The 12285-nt window shown below is 38.3% G+C and overlaps 1 protein-coding gene across 1 annotated transcript in view; it reads left to right on the top strand.

The window, feature by feature from the left end:
* FGD6 (FYVE, RhoGEF and PH domain containing 6) overlaps positions 1 to 12285 on the top strand; it is a 70754-nt gene that overhangs the window by 34043 nt on the left and 24426 nt on the right. The window contains exons 6-8 of the mRNA XM_079303225.1: positions 6418 to 6569; positions 7323 to 7479; positions 8144 to 8231. Of these exons, the coding sequence (XP_079159351.1) occupies positions 6418 to 6569; positions 7323 to 7479; positions 8144 to 8231 (397 nt within the window). The remainder of the gene's footprint in view (positions 1 to 6417; positions 6570 to 7322; positions 7480 to 8143; positions 8232 to 12285) is intronic.

Raw genomic sequence — 12285 nt, 5'->3', positions numbered from 1 at the left:
CATTAGCAATGATCTGAAATGAATAATGCTCTCAGTATATTTTACTCATGTGGCACTAAGGAAGAGGACTGTTGATGTAAGAAAAAGCTTTTTAATTTGCTTCATCTTAGTGCCTTTGAAGTGGAAACTAAAGCAGTTGAGGATGTAGGAATGTGACTGCAAACTGTTTACAAGTACCACTGAAGTTTTTTAGCATTTTTTTCCTATGTTGACCAAGTCAAGTTAGGTGGAGCAACTCTTCCAAGATACCAGAGTGCCAGCCTATGTGGACCTTATCACACACTACAAGTACATCTGACTGCTTCTGTCGAAGACACACTGCAAAACTATAAACACTTGGTAATACTTCTATAAATACTAAACAAGCTGGTCATAACAGAGATAAGGGGCTCACCTGGCTTTGCACACAGCACACAGTCTCAAACAGACTCAGCAAATGGCGCTGCTTGAGGATGTAATCAAACATCAGATGTAATCTTGAATTCTCTGTATTTCTGTTACTGTGTTAGTGCTTTTTTAGGGCAAGATTCCAGTAAAATTCTTTTAGAAACTCCTTAAATGAAACTATCTCTTCTGTATGCATGTTTATAAGATGGTTCATGCATTGCCTCCTGAGAGTGAGCAAGGGTTGAGAATATGGGAGAAGTAATTTTTTCCTAAGGACACTTGCAGAAAAAAAGAACAGTGAACTGAGTGTAAAACACAAGTGACATAAGAGAAACAAGCTTATCACTTTGCTCTGAGTTGCCCTGTGCCTAAAAAACACTCAATGTTCCTGGAAAAAGGAGTAAGGCAGTATTGGTGCCCTTTGTACTTCTTTGTTGTGGGATTCTTTGGAGATGGTTTGTTTAGCATGAGTGAGAGGATCCCCTCAGCAGCATCCTGGCTCTGAGAGGGTGAGCTGTCTGGCTTACTTGTCATTTTTTTTGTCATTTTTTTGTGCTGAATTTTGTTTGCCAAAACTCTCCATTCTTTTTGTTTTTCCCCTCTTTTTGATTTTGTTTCTTCCTTGCTGCTGTGGTATAAGCAGCAAGGCTTCTGGTCCAGCAGAGAAACTTGTTTTTTTGAGGTTACTCCTTCCACTGCATGGCTTGGTGTGAAACTTTTTGCTGTGTGAAAAGTTTAGGCCTGTGGGCTTCTGCCTGAGCCTTTAAGTCTGTGCTTCTAACTTAGACCCTTGTTCTGTCCATATTTGGACTCTGAGACCAAGTAAGTAGAAGCTTGTCAGCAGTCACCTCTTAGTATTTCTGAAGCCACAAGATCAGCCTCTTATTGCAGAAGGCAGATAAGAGGTCAAACATAATTTTCTACTGTGTGTCCTTCCAGAGACACTTACAAGAGTGAAAAATTCTGGTTTAATGTTTCCATTTTTCAGAAGAAAGTTGCAAATTCTGTATATAAAAGCTATATATAATTTTATATATCTATATGTGTGTGTATATATATAATATGATGTCTGTGGTAGCCAAGTATTATGACAAATAATTCATAGTAGACTTGGAAAAAGAATGTAACAAAAAATAAAATAGCTATGGCCTTTGGAGCCAAGTTCTGACCTCTGGTTCTGGCTTACAATTGACTTACTGTTTGACTGTGAAAAATTCTCTCAACATCCATCTCCTTTTTCTCCATCTGCAAAATTTCAGTATTTGACCAGTGTGAAGTGAATATGTTGATAAATTTTTGGTCTCTGAAGTACTTTAGAACTGCTGAGATATTTGACAATGAGTTGCAACTGTAGTCCTCTTACTAAGAAGACTAATAAAATAATTTTAGTTTAGAAGGAAGTATTGTTCTACTACCCAGCCTATTGCCTGAGATAACATTCTGGGAATATGCCACAGACAAATAATTTATTATTGTAAAAAATCAATTACATTATTTCGTTAAAGATTTATGAATTATTTTGTTACCTGAGAAAAAAGGTGTGGAACTGCCTGGCAGCTTTCCAGAATTAATGGCATATATTTGAAAAATGTCATGATCCACACTTAGTCATAGTCTTGATTAACTGTAGTTTCTGTTGTTTAACTTAGCAGTTTATGGCTGATAGTCTGACTCTAGGTAGGAGTGTCTATTTATATTTTAAATAATCTATTTGTGAAATCTTCTTAGCCATATTGCTAAGAAGTCATGTTTACAGTTTGTCACATCTAGCAGCCTGGCTGTTGTGAAACTTCCTCCTCTTCCCTCCTCCTTCCCCATAGGATGTCTGTGTGTGTGTGTGTGTGTATTCCTTGAAAAGCATCCAAGTGCAAACATACTTTTTTCCTTAAATTCAACTGATATTTTAGCTATGTGCAGGTGTATTTATCTGGGAGAGTTGTTCTTCAGTGGAAGGTATTGCTTCTATTTTTTTTTTTTTTTTTTTTTTTTTTTTTTTTTTTTTTTTTTTTTTTTGCTGATGGTATGTTCTGGGAGAACAGATCCAAGGTGAATATTGGTTGAGGCTTTAGGAATAGAATACATGACTATATTTAGATTTTGTAGTACCTTCTCTTCCTGTTAAATTGCCAAGAAGTTTTAATTTCACCCATTTGAAATTATTTTCATTCAGCTATTAGGTACCTGAAGGTGCACTTGACCGAGTCAGCAGCTGAGCAAGGTTTTAGTCTGCTCAGTACCTCTTTGGGTTTGCAACTAAAATTGTCCTTTGCTCCTTAGACTGGCACGGGCAGATCACTGTAGGCTGGGAATCCTTTGGTGGGAAGAATGGTGGGATCATGAATCAGGGCCTTTGCAGAGGAGAAGTGCATGGGCTGATTGCAGATGATTCAGAACAGGGTCAGAATTATTTCAGATGTCACAGCCTTTTTGCTTATTTAGGGAAGTTGCTCTGTAGGAGTGGTGTGAGGAAATGAAAGCAGTGATGATACTAACCTCCTCAAATATTGTTTAAAAACTCCACAGCTATAAGGGGAATGTATGCCAACAGGATAAATATAATTTCTTACACATTTTTAAGTTGGAAGTGTTTTATCAGGCAGTAATTCAGCAACAGTATGTGCTCAGACATCTTTAATATGCCTAGACTCGATTTTCATGTGGACAAATACCCAGTGGGAGGCTGTCTCAGCTTAGCATAAACTAAAACTGTTTCTGATTTGGAAAGAACATTCTTTCCAGGGATGGTGTTGTGTGCTGTCCTCTTAAAGTAGCTCTATGGAAACAATTCCCTTTACCTGATCAGTAAAAAGTGGTATCAGAAGATTATTATTGGACTAGAATATAATGTAATAGTAGAAACTGTAAACAAGCATTTCAAAGAATGTACAATAGCTGCCCCACTTCAGAAAGAAAAAAAAAAATAAATCCTGGTAAGAAGATGGGATGATTAAGTGTAACTAGAATAATATTTTGGGTTTTGTCATGTAGCATATGAACCATGTCTAGAGTTGCAAATGTTTTTCAGTGAAATAAGCAAATTCCAAAGTGTGGCAGGTTAGTTTTTGGATTTTTTTTTGTTCTTGTTGTGAAGTAGTTTTTTTCATGAGTGAGATTTCAGTATTTGAAAGAGCCATTTTTAATTAGAAAGTTTTTAAAATTCACTTGTAATGGATTGCTGCATTGCTTCAAACAGAATAATTTCTAGGACAACTTAGGTGATTGCCTTTGAACAGGCTGATGAAAGCAGTGCTCCTCAGCAGTTTTATATAGGACAGTGTGCTAAATATGTTTGTAATATAAATTGTGTCATGCAGGCATGTATAGATATCAGAGCAATCTATATATTATTTGCAAGAACAATTCTGCTTTTATTTAGCAGTGAACTGATTTAGATTTAGAAGGATCTAGGTTCTGGTACTTAAAATTTCTGCAGTTTCTAATTTCCAAGTAATTCACTTGCTTACATTAAAAGTTGTCATCTGAGTAATTTCCACCCCTTGGGGTGAAATTTCAGGATTTAGTTTGTAAATTAGCATATTTTATAGCTGGTAATTAAAACAGACCTGATCTGTGTTTTGTCCTTTTGGAAATGAAACTACTTTCTCAGAAGGCCAGTACCTTCAAGTGTAAACACTGGTAATTCCAACCTTGTTACATTTGTTTTTCTTTTCCCACCCCCAATCCCCAGGCATGTGCACTCTGCATTCAACTCTTGAGTTTATCTCAAGATGAACTTGGCATGACAGTTACTTCACACCCACTGCCAGGTTAAAAATAAATCTTAATATGATTACAGTGACAAATGCGTAGTCAGCAGTGAAGATAATTTAAAAAAAAATTAAAAGAGCATTGAAATTTAGCTCTTGTTTTGCAGACTTTTGAAATTTGAAAGGTTCACATTATCTTTCTTCCCTGTATTTCATCTCTGCAGCACTTCCTCAGTTTACTCAGTTGTGGAAGGGGACATGGGGTGTGATGAAGTAAAGTTTTGGTTGGCTGTTTTAATGACAGAGCCTTTCATGGCATAATCTATAAAACATGATGAAGCTGATGGACTTTGGGTCAAGCTAGTTGAAAAATCAAATCTGTATTTGGAAAACGCCCTGCAGACTTTGTGAATACTGTGTCTAGAAGTTAAATAAATGGTCTTAACTACAACTGTGTTATCTAGTGGTGCTTAAACCTGGCTCCCTGCTCTCCTTTTGTTGTTTGGTCAGGGGAAAGCCTGGGTTGTTGATTACGTTACAGACAAAATTGCTTTGCTTTTTGTCATGCAAGTCACCTTATGACATTCATACAGAATCCTTGTCTCATCCTATGGCAAAATGCATACAGTATATTGTGTGTGCATACAACTAGGGGCAGGGAAAGAATATTATCATAATATGATGATGCATTTTGCATGAAGATCTCCAGAATGCCTCATTTGAGCTTTTGCCATTGTAATTCCATGTATCATTTCAGTGTTAAGCAGTGCCCTAGGGTCAGAAAAACCCATAAGATGCAGCTGGTAGTTAACCTATGTGTCAGTAGTCTGCACAGAGGATGTAAACCAGAACATTTCCATATGAATAACGCCATCTGTTTCTTAACTCCCTTGCATTTAATTCTCAGCCTTCCCCTTTACATCCAGTGCCCTATATCTCAGTTTGAGTTTCTTGTCAGAGCTGCCCAGTCACAGCCTTTGTGACCCACAGGGTCACAAAGCAAAAAAGCATGTCTGGAGCTCACGTTGCCCAGAGCTGACGTAATGAGGAGAGAGAGCAGGGGAAAGTTGAGGCTTCAGTTTGAGAGACCCTAAATAGTGCCAGATGCTGGACTGATGGGATAGCTAATAAGAGCTGTAGTAGTAGGCCTAGGGAGGGGAAAAGGGGCTATATATTGTTTTTTTCCTCAACCTGAGGACCCTACAGGTTTCCAAAGACAGGTGTGGACCCCATGCACATTTGAAATAAAACTTATTACTGTACTTAGAACATTTTATTTGTCATTTTTTCAAGATACCTGCAGATCATGCATGTGATAGTAGGTTTAATTAACCACAAACTCCGAAAGAGCTGTTTTGGATTAATTCCCTTTTGCCCAAATTTAAGTGAGATACAGTAATATGTAACACAATGTAATTTATATTTTCTTTTTTGTCAGTTAAGACGGTGTTGTTTTTCGAATGAAATGCTAGATTGCTAAACTTTTTGAAAGATTTGTTTGCCTGTGAATAGGGAAAATAGCCTGTATGAGGAATACTGAGTTTCAATCTTGTCCATGCTGATTTGTGTGGGATCAAGATTTTAATTTTGAATAGTTGAATGAGGACCTATGAATCATAGCTCTGTCCTGTTGGAAGCTGGTTATAACATAAAAATACTATAAGATCCTTCAAGAGTGAGTAGGGTGCTCCTCCTCCTCTGTAAATGTTTCAAAGGTACCAGTCAGTGTTGATTTTGATCATTGCCAACATTTAAAATCTTGCAATTACTATGTTGTTATGGTATTTTTGGTTTTTCCTATAGAGCTGCTACATAGATTAATTTTTTTGACCCTACTTTTTGCCCTCCAATATAGTATTTGTAGATAGTTATGAACACTAGGATGGTTTTTAAGTAAGGTGTTATGATTGTATTAGCTGATTTAAAAGTTTTACTTTTTGACTTCATGTTTTCAAGAAGACATTCTAGGCTGCCAATACCCTTGCAGAGACAAGCCTTGTTTAGCCTGTCTTAGTTTCCTCATAAGTAATACTAACACATTTCTTAAGGGCATATTGTAAAAATAATGAACAACTTCTATATTATGCATACAGGACCAAGAAAGTAAAGCTGCAGTGTCAAACCAAAAGGATTAAGGTGGTCCCAGGGGAGTAAATTGAAGCTGCAGAAAAACATAATCCAGATGGTACCTGCCTTGCCTTTGGTAATAGGGAGCAGTGCCTGGAATGCCTGCGATGAGAACTCGGTTGTTGCACTCTGTTGGTGCTTTGAAGGCTGTTCACTCACGGCAAGGGGGGTTTCTGTCCTCTTTGTACTCTGGCAGGATTTCCGGGATGCTGTGGCACATGCCTCTAGGCAACTTGGAAAGCCAGTGATTGAGGACAGAATCCTCAATCAGATCCTCTACTACCTACCTCAGCTCTACGAACTCAATCGGGACCTCCTGAGGGAACTGGAAGAGCGATTATCTCACTGGTGACTATCAATAAATGGATTCCACTCCTTTGATGTTGAAATTTATCTGGGGGGGGCTTTTGTGACTTCATGTGATCATGGTTTGACTCTTGTTTGTGTTTCCTGCACCTTCCTAAATGTCAGAATTTACTTTGAAAGTACAGGAGATGATTTTTCATTTAGGTGTGCTTTTGTGCCATTTAGATGCATCCCAAAAGGTCCAGAAGGCATGCCAATATGTTTTTGTAGCAATCACCGTTTTTATTTGAAATTCTGTTTTTAATTGAAAGTTCTAGTCTCTGCATGAGCATGATAAGTGCACTGATTTCATTAGGGAAAAAGGAGGCTGTTTTGGAGACTGATTTGCATTTTAGAGGTAGTTTAGATCTACTGATCAGGCACAGCACTGACTGACATCTACAATCCCCTTGAAGACCATTCTCAGTTACCACTGGTGGGTGGAGATATACAGAAGCCACTGACTAAGTCACTGCAATGGGTAGAGACTTTCCTCACTCTGAGCTAAAGTGTTCACAGTTCAAAACCATTTTTCAAAGACTCTATATTAAGTAGTTGTCATCTAACACTAGTGTGTTGACGTGTGCCTAATAAAGTTTTTCAGAATAGCAACTGAGATGGTGCCTATCTGCTGTAAGCTTTTTGTTCAGAGCATAAACTAACACATCTTAATCTGAAAAGGGGGATGTTTTGCTGCAGGGTTAAGATGTATGCTTTTTTTAGCTCGAATTGCATCTTTTTTGTTGTTGTTTCTAGGCTTGAGCATCAAAGAATTGCTGATATCTTTGTTAAAAAGGGTCCCTACCTAAAGATGTATTCAACTTACATCAAAGAATTTGATAAAAATGTTGCATTATTAGATGAACAGTGTAAGAAGAATGCAGGATTTGCATCAGTAGTCAAAGACTTTGAGGTATTGTATTATTTTTTAAGATATAAAGATATATCTTAAATCACTGTTTTGTGACTTTTTAGCAGTTGTGATTCTCCACTGGGCTTTAGAAACTGTCCCTATTTTGTTTGTGTTTCAGTGATAGGGTTTTTTCTGCAGTCTTGGCTTAAGACAGGAAGAAGACAAGAGGCTTTTTGAAGGACTCAGTGTTTCAGATTTATATTATTTTGAATGCAAACTCAAGATAATTAGCATCTTTGAAGCATGGATCTTTTAATTCTGTGTTGTGTTTAGAGATGTGGATTAATTAAAACTTCTGCAGGGCACTCCTGTCTTCTCTGCCTGTTTGCCAAATGGACACTCACAGCGGTCACAAAGGAGCATGTTGCTCTTGCTATCCTGTTTCTTTTATATCTGAGAAGCTTCACCTCTCTTCCTCCTGGTTCAAAGCACCTGTTTTGAATCTACAGAATATGAGTGCTTACTCGTGTCTTTCATGCATGGGTAATTTTGTATGCAGTCTTCCACATGGAAATGCTTGCTCTGTAATGTGGTGCTTAACACTGTGGCAATAGCACTTTTCAGAGATAAAAAGCTTATCCAGTAGTTGTTTGTAGGCATGTTTTCTTTTGCTGGAACTTTTGACTGCTGTGGAATTGTTATTTATTTTGGGTGTTTCTTTCAGATGAGCCCCCGCTGTGCTAGTTTGGCCCTCAAGCACTATCTGCTCAAGCCAGTTCAGAGGATTCCCCAATACAGGCTCCTGTTGACAGGTATGGTCAAGCTTTTTGTAGACTTAAGAAGCCAGTCTTCACATGCCCCAGGACACCTGTTTTCAGACAATTGTATCTATCTGTAAGCTGACTTCGGATATGTGAGGCTTTTTAAAATTGTGTCACAATATGTGAAGCTTTTTTTAAATCATGGCATAGGTTTAGAGGCTTTTTTTGGTAATATTGGTTGTGGTAAGATACACAAGCAAGGTCCTAATGTTTCCAGCACTGTAGTGTGTTCTGATGGTAGATTCAACAGCACATAGAAAACAATAAACCTGTCATGGTTTTTGCTTGAATTTATGGTAATAGAAGCCTGTAATTTCCCTTCCTAAAGGGTTGGAATGCTCCTGTTCTGCTTTGGGTTTTGCTTTTTTGTTTCTTTGGGTGGGATGATGGGGTTTTAAGGCAGTATGGAAAATTGGAGCAAGGAGAAGAAAGATATCTATGCAACTGTGAACTTCTGTAAGTGGTTTCTCCATTTCTCCCCCACCCAGGTGTTTTGTCTGTAAAATCTATTCTCTTTTAAAGGCAAAACACATGTTTTTAGTGCATGCCAGTAAGTGCTTAAGACTTAAGGCTTGCTACCAGAGCCAGCTGAGGAGCTGATTTGGAGCTAGGAAATCTGGGCTCTGTACCCTGCTCTGGCACTGGTTTGTTTGGGTGGCCTTGAGCAAGTCATCTCCATGATGCAGTGGGGGTTTTTGTCTGCAAAGGGAGGGCAGTGACAGAGGCCTCCTTTGTGAAGTATTTTAAGATGTGTTTGTTGTAAGAGGGGGATGGCTCCTGTAAGGATTTGGAAATACTTAAGGCATTGTTTTTGAGAGCCATTGCTTCTTGATGAGCAATTTAAAAATAACCTCTGTTTATGTAGTAACTGCAAAATAAAATGCTCCGTGACCTTTTTTTTTTTGGCTCTGTAGCAGCTCATTGGCATTTACCCAGCATGTACTTAGACTAGTGATGCTGTGGCAGGGTTAGACTTAAGTGTTATAGAGCAGTTACCAAGTTATTAATATTGAGTTTTTCATTTCAATAATCTCATTAAACTCAAGATGTTGAAAAAGGGGGGAAAACTCTTATTAAATGGAATATTCTATAGCAGAAAATCTTAATGATAATTAATGAAATCAACTCATAAAATGGCATTTGAGGACTTGGTATAGTTTGTTATACACTTCAAAATCAGTGGAGCCTTGGGTAAGGTCAAAGGTTTTAATTGAAACAGAGTTTAGTTGAATGGAGGGTCAGGATGGAGCAAGTGCCACTGTCAATATACACAGCAGAGCGAGAGATGTCGGGGATGGATGGCACTGAAACAAAACTCAGGTGTTGAAGGGGAATTCCTCATGATGATTAGCTGTGGCTGGGACAGACTGTTTTAGACCTGAAAAAGCCTTATCCTGTGCTGATGGAGGTTATTGTGGGTGTCCCCAGTCTGCAGACCTTACTGTGGCTGCCTGGCTTTAAATACACCTGCAAATGCTGCTGAAAGGAATGGGATTGCCATGCTGGTGGCAAATTTAGAAACGTAATTTTCTCTTGTTCTACATGAACAATAAAAGAGATCAGGCCAAGAATTTAATTATGCTTGAGCTGGAGAGTGATGTTTTGGATCTGTTTCATTTTCAGCCTGTCCAGTCTTTCATGCTTGTATGTTGCCCTTGAGTTCTTACTCTTCCATGTGTCTGTGGAAGACCCATCTGCTTAGTTACTTTCCAACAGCTCTGTGTAATATTGAGCAATGCCTCTATAAACTTGTGCTATATGAACATCTGGAGGATATGCAAAGTATTTGTATCTTTTTTTGCAGTGGGTGAGATGTAACCATGGAGCAGCTGCCTAGGCTGGAGATGGGGGGGATCTGTGGGGAGGAGGGTGAGAGCAGTGGAATGAAAATAATCCAGGAAATGAAGCTATCAGGCCTGAGCCAGCAGGGATTTCTTCCTATTTAGATGTTCTGTGTCAGTGGGACAGCTTTGTACTGGTAACCTGCTGCTTCTCGGTCACATCACAAGATTGTTGCAGTGCTTTGAAGTGGAGTTACTTTTGTGCTAACAAAAGCAGAAGCAGGTGGGCTCATAAATCAGCCAGGGAGATGCACAGCTCAGCACTGTTTCTGTTTAATTATACAGCTTCTCCAGTCCAGTAAGTGCACTTCCACTTCTTCACATACTGGCCCTGAAAACTGTACAGTAAATATTAGATAGCTTTTGGGGGAGGTTAATCAGAGGTCTCCTCTGAGAAATGAAGGAGAGGTGATTCTCTTCTCCCAAAAACTTCTAATTTGAGTAGATGACTTGAGACTGTGCAATGTGAACAGGCTCTTGATTGTCATAGGATAAACCTCTCTCCTCTTTTTCACAGCATAAGGTTGGCAGAGAGTGTCTTTTATTATCCTTAACTGGGTTATAGTGAGAGGAGGCTGAGTGGGATGAAAAATTTGCCTTTTTGCACTCTGCAGCTTTGCAGGTTGGAAATAGAGTTGTCAGACTCAAGGCCAGTTACATGTTGTGGAACAATTGCTTTGAGTCTAAATTAATTATATTAGACAACCCAAGACAAAAAGTAGATAATGATGCAGGAGATAATTTTAAGCAGAAGAAGTGATAGCCACTGCCCCCAGCAAGTAGGAAGAGAGAACTGGGGGCTGCTGTCAAGTAGAAGTAGGCATACAGAAATTTTCATCACAAGAACAGTGCTAATGTGGTCTTATGTTTATTTTTGTTGTGCTTTGGAGTATCCAGCAGAATTAAGAATTTCTGAAGGTATGATTAAGGTCTTTCTAATCTGAACAATGAGAGCTCATTTCAGAGGGGATTTAATTTTTTTTTTTTTTTAAAGGCATTAGATGCTATTTCACCTTAATATATGACTTCTGTATTTTTTTTGTCTAGGAATACTTTTGCAAAAATTGTACTGCAACATTTTTCATGTCTGTAAAATCAGCTTGTCTGTATAGTTTATGCCAGTACCTCCAGAAAGCTGTTGTAAGAACAAAATTTGCAGTGTGTATTCACAAAAGAGACTAAAAATATCTGTTCTGATGCTTCTCTGAAGCTGAGTTTTAGCTGTGAACTGAGGTCCACTTACCAGATAAAGAAAGTATTAAGATGAAAATTACCTATTTATAATTTTCCAGATTTACAGCTGTTTTATTGGCTGCTGCATTTTTGTAAGACAAAGGCTGCCTTCTGTTTTAAATACATAATTTTGAATGAATGCAGTTATGTTAAAATCTTGATTTTTCCCTCTTCTATTCACTGATTATATAATTTAAAATGCTAGAAAAGACCCATACAAAAATGGGTTTGAGTGGTGGTGTTTTGGGAAACGTGTTATAAAGCCCGAATATGCCAAGAAATAATTAGTTCCCATCTTAGTCTCTGGTTTTATGTTTCCACTGCAATTATTTGGATGTTAAATTGGATGCCTTCATGTACCAGGGACAGTACATTTGCCAGCTGCACATTTGCAGATGAGGAACTTATACCCACCTTACCTCTTGTTCCCAGCCTGTAGAGGTGAGTGTGTGGTTTGGGAGCCTTATTTTTCTGTATGAGCTGTAGGGACTCATTTTTTATACTGAGAGATTCTCATTGGAGTTTTTTGTGCTGGCCCCAATGAAGATCAAGTTGCAATTGTAAAGCTCTAATTTGTTAGCTTAATAGTGGAGTCCAAATAGTGCTGTGCCCCAGCAACCTAGCACAGCTCTAATTTGAGAGACCCCTAACCACAGGCAGGGCAGGAGAGGGCAACTGGTGTTGTATTTGTGACAGGTTCCTCAGGTTAAACCAAATTAAACCTGGTGTGAAATCTTCTCAGTTCCTTTCAGAATACCTCCTGTTAAATTTTTTTTTCCATCATTTGAGCCCCTTATCAGAATAACCCAAGGTGAAGCAAGATTAACATTTGTTTTAATTAAATATATGGCCACCTAAATATTGCATTGGAATGGCTGGTAGCTACTACATCACAAGATTTTGAGGGACATGAAGGATGCAGTATTGATGGAGTATAGCAGAAGTAGTTCTGGTGCCAGGTCACACTTGTT

The sequence above is a fragment of the Erithacus rubecula genome (assembly GCF_903797595.1).
Source record: "Erithacus rubecula genome assembly, chromosome: 4".
Lineage (NCBI taxonomy): Eukaryota > Metazoa > Chordata > Aves > Passeriformes > Muscicapidae > Erithacus > Erithacus rubecula.
This window is presented reverse-complemented; position numbering and strand designations above follow the sequence as displayed.